General features: G+C 43.9%; 2 protein-coding genes across 5 annotated transcripts in view; one reads left to right on the top strand and one right to left on the bottom strand.

Annotated features, from left to right (window-relative positions):
• The window catches only part of MYO1C (myosin IC), a 53278-nt gene extending 50355 nt beyond the window's left edge, over positions 1-2923 (top strand). For all 3 annotated transcript variants that reach the window (XM_085240625.1, XM_085240624.1, XM_085240627.1), the window contains one exon: positions 37-2923. In XM_085240625.1, coding sequence (XP_085096751.1) covers positions 37-63 — 27 coding nt within the window. In that variant the 3' untranslated portion in view covers positions 64-2923. The remainder of the gene's footprint in view (positions 1-36) is intronic.
• Positions 2184-22003, bottom strand: YWHAE (tyrosine 3-monooxygenase/tryptophan 5-monooxygenase activation protein epsilon). Of its 2 annotated transcripts, XM_031556401.2 has the most exons (7): positions 21795-22003; positions 12828-13027; positions 8184-8290; positions 7293-7499; positions 6424-6560; positions 4603-4649; positions 2184-3115 (listed from the first exon to the last, which is right to left on the bottom strand). In XM_031556401.2, the coding sequence occupies exons 1-6, from the start codon at positions 21856-21858 to the stop codon at positions 4642-4644; spliced, it is 723 nt and encodes a 240-aa protein (XP_031412261.2). In that variant the 5' UTR covers positions 21859-22003; the 3' UTR covers positions 2184-3115; positions 4603-4641. The 2 variants fall into 2 exon arrangements, with proteins under 2 accessions (XP_031412261.2, XP_010720031.2); XM_010721729.4 differs by lacking the exon at positions 4603-4649 and having other exon boundaries at positions 21795-22002.
• Positions 22004-22280: the final 277 nt, after the last annotated feature.

Genomic DNA, 22280 nt, shown 5'->3' with positions numbered 1-22280 from the left:
AGTATCTGTTTCTAGCTTGTCTGTCTTCTCCTGCAGGTTGCACCTCGTTTGAACTCTCGATGATAGATGTGCCACCATCACAGAACCCCTTCTTCCATCGTTCTGACTACGCCCCATCCATTGGCTGGACGTTGTTCCCAGCAAACTCCCCGCCTCCTCCTTTGCTTTGCTCATTTTGTTTATTGTTACCAAAGACCTGCACTTTCAGAAAACCCACAAAACGCATCTTGCTTTCTTGTCTTAATACAAAAGTTCCAAAAGAAAGGCCTTCTCTTCCTTACCTTAGTGGCAAACAACACGGGTCCAACATGATGTCCATGAAACCGTGGCTCACAAAACCCTTGGCCGGGCTTTGAGAGGTAGTTCTGACTCTGTTTGAGTTTAAGCCTTGATGAAAACGACCAAAATTTGTGCTTGAAGTCATCGAAAACCACAATCAGAAGAAATGCTGCTCCATCAGCAGAGTCAATGAAATGCCAAACTTTATATTCAAAGTGTTTTATGAATGACTTTGAGATGTTTTGATGCTTTACGTTACAATATTAAAGCCATATTGTGTAAATGAATAAAACCCTGTAAATACTTTATAGCTGAATATGAGAGATGTACTACAAGAAATGGCACTGATGTGGAAACTTATGTTTTAGATTTGGAATTTTTGTTGTTTTTAAGTTTATGAACAGACTATATTAACCTGAGAAACCCATCATGTAACTTCACTCATCTGGATACAGCAGTTTTTTCTTTTTGCAGTCACCTCTCCCATTTCTTGCTGTATAATGATATTTTTATACTGTAGTACCATAACCACAACCCTTCATTCAAACAAAATCTAAGTACCACAAACTGCAGAGGTCATCACTTCTTCATGCACCTCTAGGCTGTAAATGCAACCTGTAATCTCAGCCACAGGCTGTGCACGTGAGCTGTGTTCCTGCCCTTCCCACACAGCCCATCTAGCTCCGAGCAGCACAAAAACTACTTCCCCATCTAAACTTTTCAGGGATAACTGGAAGTTTGAGTTCTCACAGTAGAGCTGCAGTGTCTACCAACAGCTTTCACAACTGCCTTAATGGGGAAGAGATGGCTCCTTCAGTGCCATGGCCTCGCCGAGCAAACGGCCATCTTCCCACAAGAGCCATCAGCACTGTTCTGACCCCCAGCCTCCAGGGCCACAAAAACGCCCTCAGGTCTCAACCTGCATCACAGAAGTTAACACCGATCACCTTCATTTAACAACGAACCCAAACAGCCCCACAGTGGGCAGCTATGTGTCAAAGTTCCAGCTGACAGCACATCACAGCTCCAGCTTCCGTTTCCAGACCTCCAGCAGTGCATTTTGCACTCAACCTGCCTTACAGATTTTTCATGTGCCACCCCATCCTGTAGCTCCAGCAGTCACACTAAGCCCTGAATAACACATAACCAAATGCTGCCGCTGACAGAACCATCAGCTCCATCTCATTTTGTGTTTCTGACATTTTACAGTTACTGAACACTGCCCCAGGCCTGGAATGCTGTATACACTGTACTACATATACACCATATTTCTGTATATGCCATATAGTGTATATATTATACAATGCTGTATACGCTATTATATAATCTCTTCAAGATTACACTAAATAAATTTTTATGAAGGAAACTTGTCTTTACTATAGAAGCTGTTTCAGCATGTTTAATTTCGGGAGGGAGAGGGGTGATTTCCCTCTGTTTCACACACAACCCTTGGACATCGCAGGCCAGTCAACCAAGTTCCCGGGTCCAAACCACGTCATGGGCAGTATTCCTGCTGCCTTCTGCCACGCAGAGCAAAGCACCCCTACAAAGATTCCCAGGGCTTCAGCTACTTACGCTCTACATTGACATGTTTCTCTTCTCCCACTCAACTGCACTGGAAAAGTCGGCCTCTAGAGGCAAGCAAAAGAAACAGGAATAGTGCTTTGTGCACTGAGTTCAAAGGAAACCTGACTGAGTGGTGTGGAACAGCTCCAACTCCTGATGCAGTGCAGGCTCTCAAGGAAGCTGGGCTCGACTGTAAGCCTCAACTTACTTATCTCACAGAAGGAAAGCAGTGCTGTTATTCCTCTCTCCTCTCTTCCCCCCTCTCCAAATGTTCCTATTCAAAGCAACAGAGGAAAATTATTCTTGCTGAAGTAATATAAAGGAAAGTCATAGTAATATTTGGCATTTTTAATTTAGGTTTGTTTTATTTAAGTTTAATGTTAATTCCATGCTGTGTTTCAGTAAGAACAATACAGATTCTGTATCTGTGGCTCCAGTCAGATATCCAGTAGTACAAATTAGCTTCAAGTTACACATACTGAACAAAAGAGGTTGAGCGAGCGAAGGGAGATGGGGAGGGGGGAGGGAGAAAAGAAAAAATATTGAACACGCATGCAGGCTTATCAATGCCACCTTCAATGCTAACCTGCTTTGAGGAAAAGTAAAGAGTAGGCAAGAATGAGCAGCCACGGATTGTTGAACTGTTACCAGCACCATGTTTTTCAGCAACATTTCAGCAGTTTGGAAGGATTTTTTTTCCTTTTTTTTTTTATTACAGTAACCCCACTACAATATACATCCCAATGCAACCTGTAACTTCAAGCTAAACATCCAATTAATTTTAAACATTGGTATAAAATTCAGTTTAAACAATTATAAAAAAAGAAAAATGCCACCACATGCATGCTACCTCGTGATAAGGAATCTCTCCCCTACAAGTCTAACAGCCTCCAGGTGTCACATCCACTTCTAATGGCCATCACCACGGCTGGCAGGAGACAACACAGTAATGCTGAAAAGCCTTTATGCAGTCCTGTTAGTGTCTTAAAGAACCTAAAAGCTGGCACCAGTAAAATCCACAGAAATTCACTCTTGCCTTTAAGAACTTTTAAACTGTGTAAAAAAAAATAAAAATAAAGAAACCCAACAGGGCAGGAACCTAAATTCTGAGACCCAATGTAAAAGTCAGATTTGGTGGTTCTCAGAGTGACACTGAGGGTTTTTGTGGGGAGGGGGAAGGGTGGTCAGAGATGGGTTCTCTTGTTGGCCTTTGTGTCTCACTGGTTTTCATCTTCCACATCCTGCAGCGCTTCTTTATTCTGTTCTTCACCTATGGAAGCATTTAGAAGTAAGGAAGAAGTTAGCTTCTAAAAATGAGACCTGAAGAAAGCCTTACCAAGCGTCTAAGATTAATACTTTCATGCAATTCCACACTCACTCACACTTGCATAAATGGCACACGCTCATAACAGCCAGTTCTGGAGCAAAGCGCTTCCATGGACATTAAGCCTTGGAACCAACTGCTCACACTTCATACCATAACTGCTCTGTTGTAAGGACAGACAATGAACCACCACCCTGAAAGCTGAGGCTGTGTGTGATCAGCCCTGTTGTTGATCAGGAGATAAACAGCCAGGATGAAAGCCATCAGAATAGCTGTAGGTCCACATCCTTTAATCACGGAATACCTTCCTATGGAACCTCATTTCTACTGTGGAGATCACTAAGGACATCTCAGCAACCAGCTACCACAAACTGTACACCAAAAACACTGAAGAATGCCAGTATTTTTTCCTGTCCAAGTCCACTCAGCCTCAACAACTGCAACTGACTGCAGTCCAGTTTACACCAGTGACACATGAACGCCCTTCCCTGCTGTAAAAATCCAACATGACAAGAAATCCTGGGCTTGAGCTGATTAAGAATGCTCTGTGGAAATTCATGTCTCATGGAAAAGCAGCCGGTTTGGACCTATCCAACCAGGCTGCAGCATGCAGTGCAATGGAAGCCCATCCGTAAGGACTCAGGCAGGAGGTGCATGCAGTGCTTCCTGCACAGCTCTGCTGCAACAGGGAGAGGTTACCATACTGAGCTAAGGCCACAGTGCATGCAACATTAAGCTAAGTGGCAGGAAACTGAACAAACGCTTTCTTCACAATTATCCTCAGCCAGGTGACATGGCACTGTCTTAAAGGCACATAACAAGAACTGTCCAAAACATCATTTGCAATAAAATCCACTCAGATGAGACTAATGACTTTTAGTACATCATCAGAATGCCTGCTCAGAGCATATCCAGGTTCAGAATTACCACCAGGCACAATGCAAGGCAGAGGTGGTCTCCTGCTCTGGCAGGGGGGTTGGACTAAGATGATCTTTTGAGGTCCCTTCCAATCCCCAACACTCTGTGTTCAACAACAAAATTTACAATCAGAACTACAAAAACAGATTATTTAAATGAAGAATGCCAAGGCTCTAACCAAAGATGATGATTAGAAGATCTGAGCATGCTCTAGCCAATGCACTTAAGCAAATAGTCCTGTAACAGGCAATAGTGGAAGTACTTTTCATGCCTAAATATTCTTAATATTCCATCCAGGTATGCAGCTCAATTCCCAAACACTGGGGTTATGTTGGAACTTAGTTACATGTATCAGACCTGAGCAACAGCTCAGAGATCAGAACATTGCTCAGCCCTGGAATGGAGCCCAAGATACAAGCAGTTGTCAGCAGCAAAACAGTGACAGAGGCAAGCATGATTAGTGATCAGAGGAAAACTGAGGCTGCAAAGCTCTTTGAGCCATGACAAGGACTTACAAAGTAGACTTTTTAGGAAAAGAACAGTTGGACTTTCCTTTAGGAATCTATACAGCAGGAAAGAAGGGGAGAATAGGAATCATATGAAGACGACATCACAAGCGTGGAAGTAAACTAAACAGCTTGTCTATGGCACGGTTAAGACATGGTACACGAGATGAAAAGGTGCAGCAGCTGAGTAATGCTCCATTTCAGAATGTCACTGCAATCTACACAACTGAATCCAAGGGTGGGCAAAATGGTCAAAAGGCTTTTTTAAAGTCACCACCCCCCCTCAGGAAAGCAGTAACAGTGAGCACCTTTCTGAATGCCACGATTAATGTCTGCCTATACTTAAAGGCTCTAGGCCATTCTGGGGCACCGAGTTCTGGAAATAACTGCTTCAAATGCACTCAGTGCATCTACTGCATGCTGTAAGGAAAACACAGCTTTGCACCTACATGTGTACACATCACTCAAACACTGCATTCTTTGGGACCTTGAGCTGCAGAAGAGTTCTAAGCAGTTCTGCAGTATTTACAGTTTTGTAACCAGTCCTTCTGGAATGCATCATGAACAGTAACAACATGATTCTGAACTGCTTCAAGAACAACAAAAACACTGGTTTTCTGTGCTACAGAGCTAATGATGATATGAGCTATTTGAATGTGGATTATGCAAAAAAGGGAGGTGAAGAGCCTCTGCAAACAGTCTTGTTAAGTTTCTGTGGTATGAAATGAAATGTCACACAGCTCACATGCAAACAAAGGTTACTTCTGGAAAATGTTCCAATGCTGCTACCTCACGTCAGCCATCCAGCTTGTGAGCTGTGCTGAAATTTCTTTCCCAGTGCCTCAGCACAGGAAGGAATGCACCTAACAGCACTGCAGTGTTAGAGCAGTGTCTCTACTGATCCACATACAGTACATGTAAGTCCAAAGAAATCGGGGTAACATTTTAACTGTAGCATCCACGTGGTAACATGCAGAAGTTTGCAATGCTACAGCTGCTTTCAGAGGGATACAGCACTGGAAAGAGAAGCCCTCTGACTACCACCATGGTGCAAGTAATGTCTTAAATAAGCATCCTACAGTTTTACGAAGTATCTGAAGTTGGAATGTTGTTTCAGAGCTCTGAGTATCTAAGTGTCTAATGTACTTCAAACAGGACTCACATTCTTCTCTTAAGGTAAAAGAAAAAACAGTTTTAAAAACTTCTTTCCAGAACTTTTTTTCTAAAAAAAAAAAAAAGCACAAGTTCTCTCTCTTTAGGTAAAGAGATGTTTAAACTGCCAGTAAGTGGGACAAGGCAAACAATGCAGTTTACACCTGGCACTGTATACCAAACTCTAAGAGAAAACAGCCTCCTTAGAACACCAAATAAGTGCCAGATGTCAGTAAGCAGCGCTCCCTGCCCCATGCTGGGGACACACTCCAGTCTCTGCTCTGGCAATGCCCTCTGTAGAGGCACAAGCCTACCATCTGATGGGAGTACTTCAAGAAGGAAAAGCTTTTCAAACATCCAAATATCAGAAGTGACCTGAGAGAAGGGAACAGAACCAAACCACTCACAATACTTCCTCCTGCACTGGAAATTCATATCTGGTTGAAAGGGGAGCTGGAAGACCAACATGACAAGCCACTAACGAAACAGACTAATTAAGCCACTGCTTTTAAAATAATCACTGATGTTTACAATATTATTAATCTCACACCTTTAACTGTGAAGCTGAAAGTTTCCTCGTTGGTGTTTTTACTGCTGCCTTTCATGATCTGAATATTTCCTAGATGTTTTCTGGCCAGGAATGAGGAGACGCAGCAGTTCAGAGCTGAGCTCACTTACCATCACCCTGCATGTCTGAAGTCCATAGTGTCAGGTTATCACGTAACAACTGCATGATAAGTGTAGAGTCCTTATAGCTTTCTTCACTCAGCGTATCCAGTTCTGCAATAGCATCATCAAAAGCTGCTTTCGCCAACCTGTAAGCACAGAACAAATCCAATTTAACATCAACTAAGAAAGAGAATTCAGAAGCCTACACACCGAACCTATTAGTCAGAGAACCCAACTTCTAGTTGGCTGTATGACAACCACAGCCTCTATGATTTTTTTTTTTCCCTTCAAAACTGACTGCTTTGCCTGCCTAAGAACAGTACGGACTCAATCTGTTTCCTTAAACATTACTACACCCTGCAGTGCTGCTGTTTGCTAAAAGCTTTAAAAAAAAGTATTTACCTAACCTGCAATGACAGGTCTGAAATACACCGTTTGCTTTGTTCCTCATTTTTATGTCCATACAAACTAAATCCCTCAAGATAGATGAGATCATAATTCTGTAGATGTCACTCATTTGTGACCATGACCTCTCACATGTTGTGTAAGACTTGTTTAAGAGCCAGCAGCAACAGAGTCAAGTTCAGTTACACTTCTTGCAGGATAAAGACGTGCACAAAGTTAACGTGCAAGCTGTCAAGCTGCCACTGGTTCACTGATTCAAAGTTAATGTTATTCTGCTTCTCCAATAATCTACTCTCAGATAAACAAATACATATGGGCTGAAAAGGAAAAGCTGAAAGCTTTTCTGATGTCTCGTCTCAAACAAAGCAAGAAAAAAAACAGCCCAGTGTTTGAGTTAAAGGCATTACACCCAACTGGGAATCGCATTCAGCTTGTTGAGCATTCACAGAAAATCCCCCCATCTTCTCAGTCACCTGCAGGCACGATCAGGAGAATTAAGAATTTCATAGTAGAATACAGAGAAGTTGAGGGCAAGTCCTAGGCGGATAGGATGTGTTGGTGGGAGTTCTGTCATTGCAATATCACTAGCAGCCTTGTAAGCCACCAAGCTGTTCTCTGCAGCCTCCTTCCTGTCATTCCCTGTGGCAAACTCAGCCAGATACCTATGGTAGTCCCCCTTCCTGAAAGCAAGAACAGAACAAACAAGAACTCATTATTTTCACACCAGCCACAAAAACTGCTTAGTTTCAAAATCTACTTTATACATTTACACATTAAGGGATGTTGCTGCTGAATTACTGTCCAGACAACAGTGCCTCAGTACCTCAGTAAGTTTCAAACCACCGAGGTGTGAGCAGGAAAAAGTTTGCATTTAATTTCTGTTGCACTGGTACAGAAGTCATAGTACTGTTCTCCCCATTACCCACCTGTGCAGCTGTACAAGTGTACCTCATCTAAAACTGTGGGGTTTTTTAAACCTGCAACAATAGAGATACTTCAAATAGAGGGGATCATTTAAAGATTGCTCCAAGACTGTAATGACAGCAGCTCATACAAGAAAGCACTAAAGCAGAGATGAGATCCTGTATTATCTCAAAGAAAATGGTCAGTACATTTAAAATCTGCACAACAGCCCCTGAGAAGCTCTGACCATCTTATTCTGAAGTGGCCTAAAGCTCCTGTCTGCCAATAACACCCCAAATGCAGACAAAAAGGGATATTCATTACACACAATTGAACTGCCCTCTTCTAGAAAGAAATTACCATCCTTGACTGTGCAGAAAAACAACCATTTGTAGCTACTGTACTCTTGTTATCTATTCCAGCTACAACATGCAGTCCTCGCCTCACATGGCAACACTTACATTTTGTAATAGAAAACCTTGGACTCGCCAGTGTTAGCTGCTGGAATGAGGTGTTTGTCCAGTACATCCAGAATGTCACAACAGATTAACTTCAGTTCAGTCTCAACCTAAAAAGAAAAATAACCGCAACGAGGCGAGGTCAGCACTGAGACTAAAAGGCTGTTCAAAAAATAATATCAAACAGGTGACAAAAATCCAAGGAGGGGGAAAACAAGAAAAAACAATAAAAGATTCAGCTGTCCACAGGTACATTAAACAAAAACAGCACGAGGCAATTAGCTGGGACCCAGGGAGGCAAGGACTGATGGATGATGAAATGCATAACTGAATAACGGAATTACACATTCCCTGGAAAACATCTTGCTAGACAGTTGCATTACGTCTGTCTCAGCATATAATTCCTTACTGCAAGACTTGCACGACCAATGCCTCACATTTTTGAGCCTGGAAGGCTGCCCTAAAGTGGTAATGGTGAAGGGGAACAATTTGAATGCAGTTCAAAGAGGTCAGCTCAATTCCATCTCATCCTCGGGGTTAATCTACACATTCACAACAGGTTTTCACTGCCCACCTGGGACACACAGTCTAACAGAGAGCCCTACAACAAAAATCCTGTAATAATAGATCCAAAATGTCACACACAGAAGAAACAAAGCCAGAAAAAATACAAACTTCAGAAGCAGGCAAAAAACAAGCAAAGCATAGCAGAAACAATAAACACTAACAGCAAGGTCAGCAACAAAGGAAAACCAATAAATAAAGTCTTATATGAGGACTTTAATAGCCACAGATGGAAACGATCACATCGCTTTTTCTTCCTGATTTAGAACATAAAGCAAGGGTTATAAGGTTGGTTTATACCATAGGAAGTGTCACACCTGAAAGCAAAGAAATGAAGCATCTTCAAGAAAAACCACCTAAAAACTGTCTTTGCACATCAGCATTGCCCACAAACAGATTTGTTCCAAGCATTCCTCGTTATTCACAGTAGGAGGGGTTGACAAAGTGCACAGCAACCCACTGCTGCTCTCTCACAATTCAGCATTAACTTGCATAGTAACAGCTAGAGACAACTTTGGCTCAAACCACTGTTAGGTTCCATAAAGCAGAGGTTTTCAAGGGAAGGCATCAACATCAGCTTCAATGAACTGCCCCAGGAGCTGCACATCCCACACCACAGAGCAGCCCATCAGCCCACTGCCCTTCTCACCCCTCCACCCACGCAGTTTTCTTTCACACAGCGATGCTCTTACCATGCAGCATCACTACAGAGCTCCCAATTCATGGTCTGTACCCACATCTAACCTCAAGAGCTGTTATGCTGCAGATCTAGAAGAAGTTAAACTGGCACATTCCAATTTGTACCAAGTTACAGACATGGAAAAGCTCCTTTAGGTAAATTCATCTACAGCAGATGTCGTGTACACAATGTTGGGATGCCCTAAAACTCAAGTGGGGAGTTAAATGCTATACTTAGTTATGTGACAAATGCTTAAGGAAGTTGCTGAAATATGGTTACTTGAAGTATCTACTTCATATATTCTTGTGCTACAAAAGCTATAAAACCTTTGCCAGCAGTCAGTTCCTGCAAACTTCTTTCCTCTTGATCCTCTTTCTCAATGACTTCTTTTGCAGAGAGATCTTCAGCAAAACTGCAAAGAATTAAATCAGTTTCTAATCTTCTTTTGTTAAACCACACATGTACAAAGTTCCATTTCATCCCAGACCTTTTTCAGCTGTGTTTCAAGGATCACTCACACGAGTTACCAGAGATCAGCTGCTGACCAGGGCAACGTATTTACCCTGATCAGGCTTTAAACTTTAAGATTTCATACAAACTGAGTTAAGAACAAAAAAGAAATCCCCCACCCCACTCCTCCCCCCTCTCCCCAAATCCTAAGAGATCTTTTATGAAAAGAATCTTCTCTCAGACTGGATCACTGAGCTCTGCAAAGCCAGCACAGGAGCCCACACTAAGCCTGTTCAGAGCACTTGGAACAGGCAGTTTTACAGCTCAAAATACAACACGCAGAACTACAGGCTCTGACTGGCAAGGAGAGATGGCTCATCCCAGTAGGTGTGCAGTGGTCCCTACTGTGCTGCTGTGCCTCCTTGTTTTAGTAGCAGTGCTGGTTTAAGCAGATTTCAGATTGTGTTCTCAGCCCTGCAGGTACAGAGCCCCATAAACCACCTGGTGACTCCAACAAAGAAACTTACTGGAAACCACCAGGAGGTCGGGGCCTGTTCTAATTCCTCGCCCTAGTTCAGTATTTAGCCCACAGAAGAGCTGTGCCTCATAACTGAGATACAACATGAAACCAGTGCAATTGGCAGCAGTTGCTGAAACCTGTGAGCTGCCTTCCTCCTCGTGCCCCTGAAAAATAAAGAGCACATCAACACACAGCCTAATGTGCAGGCCATGTATGAAGAGGTGAAGGCAGCCCTGCAGCTTTCCCAAAACACAGCCCAGCTTGTTAAGCACAAACACTAGAAACAGACGTAAATACAGACCTGAAGGGGAAGGTGAACACTTGTCCTATGCTATTAGTGAAGGGATTTGCTCTTAGAGCAAGGATGTGAGCTGCATCGTCTGCAAACATACGCTGCTTCATCCGCTCAAGGACAAGCTAAGAAAGCCTGTGTTCTCATCCACAGAGATGCAATGGAGCCAGGAGCTCCACTTCCGCACATCCACGTGGCCACATGCCCCCCAAAAAAGCAGAAATCACATAGGCAGCATTTTTTCCACGTGATTACAATGTGTTATGCTACATCTGTCTTAATATCTCACACCATCACCCCTTGAGATCTTTCCCAAATCATACTGGCTAGTAACTTCAAGTCTATGGAGTTTGAACACAACCAAAAAGTGTTAAATTATAACAAATACCAATACAGACAAGAAACATCCATTACTTGCACACAAACTACATCTTTTATTTCAACTCAAGCAGCAATTTCTGGCTCTGCCAGCCCACTGTTGGTTCTGGTGATAGGGGAGGATTTCTCCACCAACAGTGCCCCTCTCCACTCCTCAGCACTTTAAACTTGGCCTGTTGGTCCCCAAAAAAGTTCTTTTTTTTTTTCCCCTTCTCCTTCCTCATAGTCTTGCAAGCATAGGAAGGATCTCTTAACAACATTCAATTTAAAATGAGAAATGAAGTAACGGTATGTATTTGTTGACCAGACAGGTAGTAAGCAAAATCATCCCAACTCTCCAGACCTTATCTGCTCCCCCAAGCACTGAGTATGACAGCAGGGCAGTTCTGCAGCTCTCATGTCTGCAGCAAAAGAGAGAAGCTGCACCCAAACCTCTGCATATATTCTTTAGGCCTTTATTGCTCAAATTCCGTCTTGACAAATCAATTAATGCTCTCCACATACCAGATAAGTCTTCCAGTAACTACAAACAGGACGTGGTCTTCAGCTACAGCCAACAGCACGAGCCTCTTGGGGCACCCAGGCTAGGCAGGCAGACACATCTACTCTTTCTTCAGCATGGAAATGCACTCCTGTGCTCCCCACTGCATTCTTCACCTAAAGCCTACAGCACCCAGAAGGACCTGTGATGCTCTTCCCTTGAAAAATTTAGCAGATGAAAGTACTGTTGCACAGCAGTGCACTCTGTGTGGCCCATACATTTATCTCAATACACTACTCCAAGGACTGTATATATTTCTTGCTCACCAGTCTGTTCTGCACAGCACTTGCTTGCTTTAAATAGAAATGCAGAACAATATATTTTACAGTCCTTCCAGAGACAATGAAAAGTCTTTTCACTATTAAAGGATCTCTGGAAAAGATAATAAACTGCCCACAAAATGTTAAGCAAAGAAAAAAAAAAATACCAAAACACCACAACTTGAAAGCATGAAGTTTGAGATAAATGATACTGCCTTAATTTATATGCTCTGCTAGGAAGATTTTAGATACCCATCAAGAAATGGTATTTGGGACTGTATGTAACTGGCAGAGCTTCACCCCATCAGCACGCCAGCATAAAATTAGAACTTGAACAATTCCATGGAGCAAACAAAATGCTATGAGTCAAAAGAAAGCAGTCCAGAGCCATTCTTCAGAAACGACTTCCAAGTCAACATCGTTTCCATTGACAGTGTATGAATCAGTGCCAGGTAGTTAAAAGAGACTCCACTGTTTCTCTGCAAGTGAAGATGGGAACCGTGGAGGCACTGATCCTGCAGTGATGGATCTGAAGTCTCTGCAGAAACGCGTAGGATTTCATTTCTATAGGAGAACGTCTGCTCCACATTAAAGCATCACTTAAGGAGGCCTGGGTGGGGGGGAGGAACAGCTCCCTGTTCTAAGAGCCGACGGTTTCATTAGTCCTCACTGATGAAAGGCTAAGCTCACTCCAAGTTCTCCATTTTAGGTAAAGCTGCACAGGCTGACTAGACTCACCATTCAGTTATTTCCATCTATTCTTCCCCCCTTTCTGAAGGGAGAAAATAGCAAGGCCCTACAGCTCATTACACATCCAAGTTTCACAGCTGAGATGACCACAATATCTTAACATTCCCTGTTCCTACAAACATGGGAGTGCTTAAACTTAAGGGTAACAAACCCAGAGTCCAGATTTTTTTTTTAGCTAAATGGCACGATGCTCCAGCACCAACTACACCTTACCATTTGCCGATATTCCCGAATCATTTTTAATTTATCTTCTCCTCCTTTGTTTTCTTCTTTCTGTTCAATGCTGCTGATTATTCTCCAGGAAGCTCTTCTGGCTCCAATCACGTTTTTATATGCAACAGAAAGCAGGTTTCTTTCTTCCACTGTCAACTCCACATCCATTCCAGCCACTTTCTTCATTGATTCAACCATTTCTAGGATGAAAAGGTCACGCAGTTATTCTCAACATTAAAACACCTTTCAAACCATTCAAGAGAAGCTGTGCATTAATGATAACTTGTCAAAATAGGCTCCCTCCTCCTTTCATACAGTTACACCTTGCTTTTAGAGAGGAATGCTCCAAACAAGCCAGTGAGCACCTACACAAAGGAACTGCCTGATGCTCTTTTAAATGCATTTGACAGGGGTACCCAAAACACCCTTAAAGGCAGTTTGAGACACAAACAAAACCAGCTTAGCAGTAGGATTCCATAGAAGCAAAGCAGCAAGAATACTGCCATTAGGGAAGCAAGTCCAAGTTCCAAGTGGAAGCCACCAGAAGAAAAATTAACTGCTTGGAGAAGTGACAAGAGCCCTCCTGAGGATAAGCAGAGCAGCACCACCTAGCCATGCCACGCAACTATTTGCACTGGAAAAATAACACACTAAATGTAATTCGTATTTATAGCTTAAACCATTTAGAAAAGACTTCCAAACCTCAGGTGAAAAAAAATGATTACTAAATACAGCTTTTCTATATCCAAATGAAAGTAAAAGCCTGAATTACTTAAGAAAGGCTTTAATCCTTTCATTACCTCATCACATTATAGTTTCCTATGACACAACAGAAAAATAAAGGCTGAAATTATTACGTATGTGCTGAGAGCCTAGTCTGAGACACCCAGAAGCCCTAAGTTATCTCCTGCCAAAGAGTGCTTCAGCTCATTCAACCTTTACCTTTCAGCTTCTAGAGCAGATGAGAATCCCACAGACAGGAAAGCCATTAATGAGTGAGACTGAGCCCCCAGCAGCACCCTAACCCTACCTCCATCACATCCTCATCCTCCCCTACCCCCAAACCTTCACATGTTCTGCTGTATAATGGCAGTAAGTAAGAAGATGCAAGTGAATCTGAACTGTCATTTCCTCCTCCCATCAGGTGCCAAAACTCATCACCTTTGCAGGCAGAAGCCATTTCAGTAATAGAACTCTAGCCTCAATTTTCTCCCCTGTAGGAACGCTGTTATCAGTCTCCAGCAGGTTGCCACATATGCAGGACAATTTAATAGCAGCTCTGTTCTCATCAGGAGAAAAAACAGCCCTTCCTCTAACAGTACATTCTGCTGCTCCAGCTCACGAAGCAACAAAAAGTGATGCCAGGATAAAGTGTTTATCACACCTTACAGTTTTAAAATGAACTCTTTTTGATGAAGATTTCAGAAAGTCATCCTAAACCACTCTACTTAACATAAGCACACAGTTTCATAATTTAAACTAGCTAAGTCAAAAGCCGTATTATATAGTTACAGCAAGCAACTTAAACAGTGCATGCTCCAGGATTTATTTCCTAAAGGGTGACTCTACCATCTATTCAAATCATTTCAGAACTTGGATTTTTTTCCCTTAAACTATGAGTTATGCTCTCAGATGTTGATGTTCCTTATGCAGTAGAGGTACATTCAAGGCAGTCTGCCTGCCACAGTGTTTGCTCTTGTGAAGGACGACGAAAGCCAATGAAGACTTGCAGTCCCTGCTAGTTGGTATCTCTGCCAAGCACCAGCAAGAACCATAAGGCTTGTAGTTTAGCTTAATGTTTAACTGCCCTCAGATAAGAAAAGTAATTGAAACTGTACGCAGCTTCAGCTTGAGAAATTAACCTGTGAATGTAGCTGTGAATGCACAGCCCTCCTTTCACTCGTTAGTCACAGACATTCATGAGCTGAAGAAATACCCTCTAGAAAGTAAGTGCAGAAAACAGAGGAGATGGAAATGCTGGGCTCTTCCTCTTCCACGCTCACTTCCAGGCATCCATCATCAATGTGATGATCTTTGTTCTGATGGAATATGACCACTACCCTTTAGCCAAACATTAGTGTGTAAAGCTTTGCATCTCTTCATACATTAGTGTGATGTACGTAGGCAATTAACTGCTCCAGAAACATGGAGGTGAGAAACACCTACAGCAAGTTTCTGGGCTCTTACATCCTTAAAAAATGAAAAAGCACACCTGTACATTCACCAATTGGGGAAAAAAAAGCAGCCTTGTTCTAGACCAAGAAATATTCTATACAAAGACAAGCCCACAAGCAGAACAAGTATTTTGTATTCTAGGTGCAGCTTTAGCTGTCTGGAAGATCCTACGCAGAGATGAAAAGCTTGGAGACGGTTCATGACAAAGTACAAGTCTCAGATTACATCTCAGTAAGGAGGATTATGGCAGCAATGACAACTCACTGCACACCCCATCTGAAGATGTTAATGCTGCATTAAGGAAGTAGCAGCACTACATGGATTCCAAAAGAGCTCATAATTAAGTGGTTGAGTTCCAGCCTTGTGGCTGTCACCATATTATACCACTGGCACATTGTGCCACAATCAGAGCAGGAAATCCCCAAGTACGAATTGAGAGGACAGGAGAATATTCTGGAGATCTACAGACTCCTATCCTTCCCCAAGCCTCTGCCATGGGTTGTTTTTGAGAATTATTACAAGAAATGAACATATCTGACTTAGCAGGTAATACCATTTATATATTTTATGGGGAAAAAAAAAGCATTTCAGAGAGACACAACACTGCCTATGCCTCCACAGCAGTCCACACCAAACCAACGTGGGCACTATTAGTTATCTGTCCCTCAACACTGCCAGTCCCACGGTTGGCTCTCACAACACCAATGTGCTGACTGACCTGCAGGGACACAGCCACAGCCTGTGCAGCACAAAGGAATAGGGCAGAGGCTGCCACACTGAGGGCTACTACCTACAGGAGGGTGTGTGCCTCGGGGCTGGGCCTTCTGTTTTGGAGAGGAGAAAGATTACAGCTTTAAGTCCCGAGATACAGAGTTTGACATGCCTGTAAATCATAATGAAGCTTTCTAAATCCCTTAAGCATAACTATAGCTTTTCCACCTTTTCCAATAGGTAGAGGAACAGCCAAAACTAAAGTTTTAAATGCTGAAGGTGTATCCATTTCTTTAAAAATAAATAAATAAATAAATATATAGTCAAATGAACTGATCTAAAACACAGTGCCTTGAAAGCACAACCATGGAAAAAGAACAATACAATGCAGTAGTGTAGTTCTATGGGAGGACTGCAATCCATCACAAAGCAGAGAAGCCTCCAGAACAGACAACCCTTGTGCAAGAAGTAGAGCCATTTGCTTTAAATGCTAATGGATCCATACAAAGCCACAAAGTTAATTTAGCGTGCACTAAAAAGTAATGGGGGAAGTTTACAAGAGTTGAGAAGCACACTGATAACCATCTATTAGGGCACAAGTGATGAGGAAACATACAGAACACATACAGAACAGAAGAACAAATGTCTCTTTATCAGGGGAAAAATAAAAGAGACACTCCAGGTATTTTCTGTTCCTCAAACTCCAGAAGTCCCAACAATTCAGGAACTGGAGCATCCCTGCGTAAAGAATAGAAGCAGGCAACACGCTGCACATTTTCTGGAAGAATTACAAGCTTTCCCAAACAGAATCCAACATTTAACAGCAGACCTCAGGAAGGAGCAGCACCATGTATCAAACAATACCAGAACAAACCTGACAGCTTTATCATTTATGCTATTCAGACTGAAAATGCACGTCTAGGTCAGTAATTAATACAAGTGGCAACAGAAACCACTTGGCCTGAGCTACGGCTGATGTGGGAAGACAACAGCTCTTCCTTAGCTCACCTGTGTTCACCACAACCAGTATTGCAGTACTGGTAATGGCACAAACCAAACAGCCAGTAACACACCAGAAGGACCCAGAATGCAGTACCTGATCCTCAACACATGCATGTTCTCTAAGATTTCAGCAGCAGAAGAAAGAAGGCTTTTAAGAAACATGCCAGCAGACATTAAAGGAGAAGTGTTATTAACCTAACACTTCCAAGTGCAGTTATTTCATTTAAAAAAAAAAAAAAAAGAGTGGATCATAAATGCTATATTGAAGAGTATGGCTTTCTGTAAGTGCACACAGTGCCCCACAGATCTACTCGTGCTCTGAGCAAGTCACACACATGGACAAGGAGGACATGACGAATTCATTGTACCCAGATTTCCTCGAGGTATTTGTCAGGGCCCCTCACCAAGGTTCAAGAAACTCTACTGCTATCAGATACAGATCAGATCCTCTTATGGACAGACACTTGGCTTAAAGAGAGCAAACAGGGTATGAGTATAGGCTCAGTGCTCAGAGCAGAGTAAGATCACCAGTGGAACCACACAGTGATCAGTGCTAGGAAGTATGCTAGCATTTGTAAATGGATCCAGAAAAAAAGAAAGAATATTCAACACTAATTTAATAGTCACAGCAAATTGCTAAGAGTAATAAAGACCAGAGAGCAGGAGAAATAATGGCACATGTGTTTCCCTATTAAGTGATGTGTAACCATGAGAACTACAGTCTATAGATCTCATTCTCTCCAGACACGCAGCCCTCTGATCCATTTGATATCAGCAGGCACCATCCTATTCACTGCAGTGATCAGCTCCAAATCCAAGGCAAGAGAAACTAAGGTTTTAACTGTTTTAACTGCCTGTGCATCCCAGACAACGTCAACATCTGTATGACTCTGAACCACACAGTTCTACAAGGCATTTGTAACTACTTTAATGCTCTTGAAGATACACGTGATCTAGGCCAAATAATCCAGGTAACAGTGGCATTTTCTGCACAATCAATCCTACAGGCTATCAACACAACTTCTAAGTCATTTCTACATCTTCAAGTTGGAAAGATGTGTTTTCCTAAAGCAAAGAGGACTACTATCTAGAGTTAGTTTGAAATCATACACAGGCAAACATAAGGACTGAGTCTCATCATATGTTTCAGTTTGACTGAGATCTGCTACTAAAGAGTCTCCTTATACAAGAACTTGAGTGAGTTAATGGACACTAACCCAGTATGTGGGCTCCTTGCAGAGCACCAAGCCATCTAAGTTTGGATGCTCAACACTTCTGGTATCTCAGAAGCTTCAAGAAGGAAGTTATGGAAGGTCCTCTCACAGAACTCTGTTGGGCAGAGGGGAATTACACCCCTTAGATACATGTACATTATTTACTTGAAAGAGGACCACTGCAAACTGAAAATAATGAACAACTTTAATGATTAATCTGTATCACAAATGAGAATTTGATTCTTCATCAGGCTCTAACTGCAAGTCCTGCTACCATGAGCCAACTCATTCTACAGTGTGTTCAGATCTTGGATTCAGTGTACTAGCACACCTTACTGCCTTCAGAGTGAAGGCTTGCTTTTCTGGCAACGAGTTAATAGCAACATGGGAGTTGCATGTTGACTTGCTGTACTGGTAGTCAGGAGAGCTGCCAATTATCTTCTTCTCAGCTGTAAACTGACCTATTATCCTCACCTACTTCACCCTGGGTAAGTTTCAAATCATATTTCAAGATCTGTGGCACAAAACTGCTAGCAGGACTGAAGCACCCACAGTATTCACCCAGAGCTTACCTTCTATCCTAGCATGCTTCTCAATTGATGAGAAGAAAGGTGCTACCTAGCTTCTGCAACGGAGAGTTAGTTTTGACATTCAGCAGTCCGTGAGAACGCAGATACAAACAATCTCTTGATGTAAGAAAGTAAAACGTTAGTAAGGTGATTTCATAAACCAATGCAGTTTTATCTACTCCAGTTGTTCCCCAGAAAAGACATTTCATACATACATTATGCTATTAATAACAGTCTTTGAAGGAACTCAGAGGGTTTTCACCCAGAAGGTGGTGACACACTGGAACAGGTTGCCCAAGGAGGTTGTGGATGCCCCATCCCTGGAGGCATTCAAGGCAGTGTGGCTCTGGGCAACCCGTTCTGGTGGTTGGCAACCCTGCACACAGCAGGGGGTTGGAACTGCAGGATCACTGCGGTCCTTTTCAACCCAGCCCATTTTATGATTCTATGAACTGCAGGTAAGTGTGATTTTTTTTTTTCTGAAGTATGATTTGTCACAAAGCTTACTCTAACACAAGTAAGCTTCCTGGCATTTTGTGATCTGTCATGACATGCCTACGTAGATCTGTAAAGATAGTCAGACACCCAAATCTCTTCCTATCTCTAGAGATCACAGCTTAAGCGTTATTTACACTGCAAAAGCACCCAAGAAAGATGTCCTCTTAATCTGGGCCAATATACCCCCCAGGGGCTGTACAGACACAGGACTAGATTCCCAACAACTCGCAGGCACAGCTTGCAAGCTTCAGAACTTAAGTGGGTCATGTAACTAAAAAAAAAAAACACCAAAAAACTTGTTAGATGCCTACCTTAAGAGCTGCCTTAAATGCCATGGACCATGGCTGTTCTAACCACACAGCACGCTGAGTCTCAATGAGAAAGATGGGGCAGAATGTAATGCTATCCTAACATTAAACATTAGAAATTGTCATTTTACATTCATATTCAAGTCGCAGAACAGGTTTCTATTCCAGCATATTTGTAGCCAGTACTTACCATCAGTAGTATCTGAAAGTTATTAACTGTTACCTCACCATCACGTATCATAAAGATAAAGCTAAACAAAACTAAGCATCACTTCACTTCCCCACACCATTTCATTCACATTGAGCAGCCTCAGCAGAAATGCAGTATTCCATATGAGATGAGAACAAAATATACTTTTCATTTTTTAATTGGTTCCAACTGAACAAGAATACAGAATTAGATGCTAAACCTGCACCTGCAGTACATATTTTTCCAGGCCAGGGACGTGAGAAAGGAGGACACCTTTAGGACAGCCAGGAGAATTAAGGGATGCACCTTAAATTTGTTGACTCAACCTGACGCCAATAAATTCTGCAAGTCTAAAATCCACAATATTGCTTTGAAGATAAGAACACTGAAGTTATCATCACCTCCTCAGTGATAATGTTCTCGTTGCCATTCAGAAATCACATAGAAGTCCTCAAAATTCTGACCTAGCCAACTCATTCTGCAAACACACATGGGAGCATTGGGATGGAAAGCCCACTGACAGAAATGCCACACAAAGGCAATCTCTACCAACCCTTTCTTTTCTGTCACGAAATCAGGCTGCGTTGTAGATTTCTAGATGGGTAGGATCTGATTACTTTCCAAAGAAGTGATTTACCATTTATCTAGGAAAGCATCAGACAGTTATACCTCAAAAGCTCCCGAAGATAATGTATCCCCAGACGGCTGGTTTGGGGTTCCAATCCAACCACAACCAGGGCTCAGTGCTGCACTGACACTCACCTGTACCAGGTGGACAAACCTTCCCCCACCCCACACACAAACACTCAACTCCAGCAATACTGCTGGATTTGTGGTCTTTGTGGAAGATGGCAGCAGGGAGAACAATGCACCTTCCCATCCCACACTGCTAAGGAGACAAAAAAAAAAATCAAAAATACCCCAAATTTACAACCCCCTCCTCAACCACTTGTACCCATAGATGTTGCACTCCTACTATGAGCTGCATCTTACTTGGAGGGGTGGACCTCAGTCACCCCAGAATATCAGGTTTGGGGGACATTTTTTCCCTTTAACTCCCTACATTAACAGTGAAGAGACTTTTGGCTGCTGTCACCCAGTGGGATTCTTATTCCTACCCCACTTCCTACCAGAACATTCAATGCACGTGGTCTTAATTACTCCTCCCTTCTTCATTTGAGTTTGTTTTCCCCCCCCAAAATGTGTATTTTTCAGATGTTTTGAAATCACGTTATCAGAAGTTTTCTAAGCAATAACTCGGAGAACAAAGCCTAATTCTCACCAACTGACTCCTCTGCTCTGTGAAAACTGTGACCAATTTGAGGATCCATGGCATCTCCATACTTCTAAATGAAACCTAACCGTACTCTCACCCTTTACACACACCAGTGTTTCTTCCACTTGAAATGCATAAACACGGGTCTAAGGGTAGAAGGAACAATCCCAGATAATTAACACCACCGAGAAAATTAAAGGCCCTTTCTGCTATCGGCAAGAAAAGCACCTTGAAGGGAACATTTATACGGCAGACATTTTGGGGGCAAGAAACACCATCCGGGGCTGCCAGCTCCTTCCCACCGCCCCTTTTTTCCCCCTGCTATAAAGGGATCGGGCACGGAGCTTATGAAGTTATTCATAAGGTGAACAAGAGGGGAGAGGGGGGAAAGAAAAAGGACAAAGCGGCAACGTAAAACGGTTTGTAATGATTTCCAGCGCGTAACGAGAGCATGTGCTCTTCCTTTAGGTAACGACGGGCAGCGCTACAGGGTGAGAGCTGTCCCTCTGCAGGCTCCCGTGCCTCCAACGGAAAGCAAGGGGAGAGAAAGAGAAGCGCCATCCCCTCCCTCGGGCCCCTCCGGCATCGCCTCCCGAGGGCCGGCGCGGGGCGTTGTCTGCGGCGAACCAACCTCAGCCCCACAGCGCCGAGCTCCGCGGGGCCGGAGGGCGGCACGGCCCCGCGCCGGAGGTGAACCGCCCGCAGGACGCGGGGTCTCTTTGTCGGACCCCCGAGGCGGGGGCGGCTCCCCCTTCCCCCCCGGGACTCGCCCTTCGCGGCCGCCATTTTATTCCCGGCTTCTGCTGCCACCGCCCCCCGAAGCGGGCCACGCCCAGGCCGCGGCCGCCCGCTCGTTCGGGGCCCCCCATCCCCGGCTCCGCGGCCCTCGGGGCGCTCCCCGTCGCCATTTTGTCGGCGCCCCCCTCCTCCGCCCCTGCCCCCCCCACCCCCGCCCAGCCGCCATTTTGTGGCCGCTCCCTCCCTCTCCCTTTGGCCTTGCGCGGCCTTCCCGGCCGGCGCTCACCATCGTAGCGCTCGGCCTGCTCGGCCAACTTAGCCTGATAGACGAGGTCCTCCCGATCGTCCATGTCCTGCAGGCGGAGCGGCGTCGGGGAGCGTACGGGGCGGATGGAAGCCGATGGGTCTGGGGGGCTCAGCGGCTACCAGCTCGCTGCTCTCCGGGCAAATATGGCGGCAGCACCTCCCGCTGCATCCGGGCACTTCCACAACCGCGCGCATGCGCCCTCCGGCTTCCCATGGCAACAGCGGCTCCTTAGCAACGGGCGGGAGGCAGCGGCGGGGCCGGGGTTGGCAGCGCGGCCATTTGCTCCTGAGCAGCGGCCGTGGGACGGCAGCCGAGAGGTGCGGAGGCGCTGGGGTTCGGGGACTCGCATGGAGCCCTGCTCGCGTGAGGGAGAGCAGGGAGCAACGGCCGGGTGTGTGTGTGTGTGTGGTGGGGGGCATCGCTGGATGTGTTCTGGGTGTAAGAATGCCTAGAAACGGTCTGTTC

The sequence above is a fragment of the Meleagris gallopavo genome, chromosome 21, assembly GCF_905368555.1.
Source record: "Meleagris gallopavo chromosome 21, MGAL_WU_HG_1.1, whole genome shotgun sequence".
In the NCBI taxonomy this organism is placed as follows: domain Eukaryota; kingdom Metazoa; phylum Chordata; class Aves; order Galliformes; family Phasianidae; genus Meleagris; species Meleagris gallopavo.
This window is presented reverse-complemented; position numbering and strand designations above follow the sequence as displayed.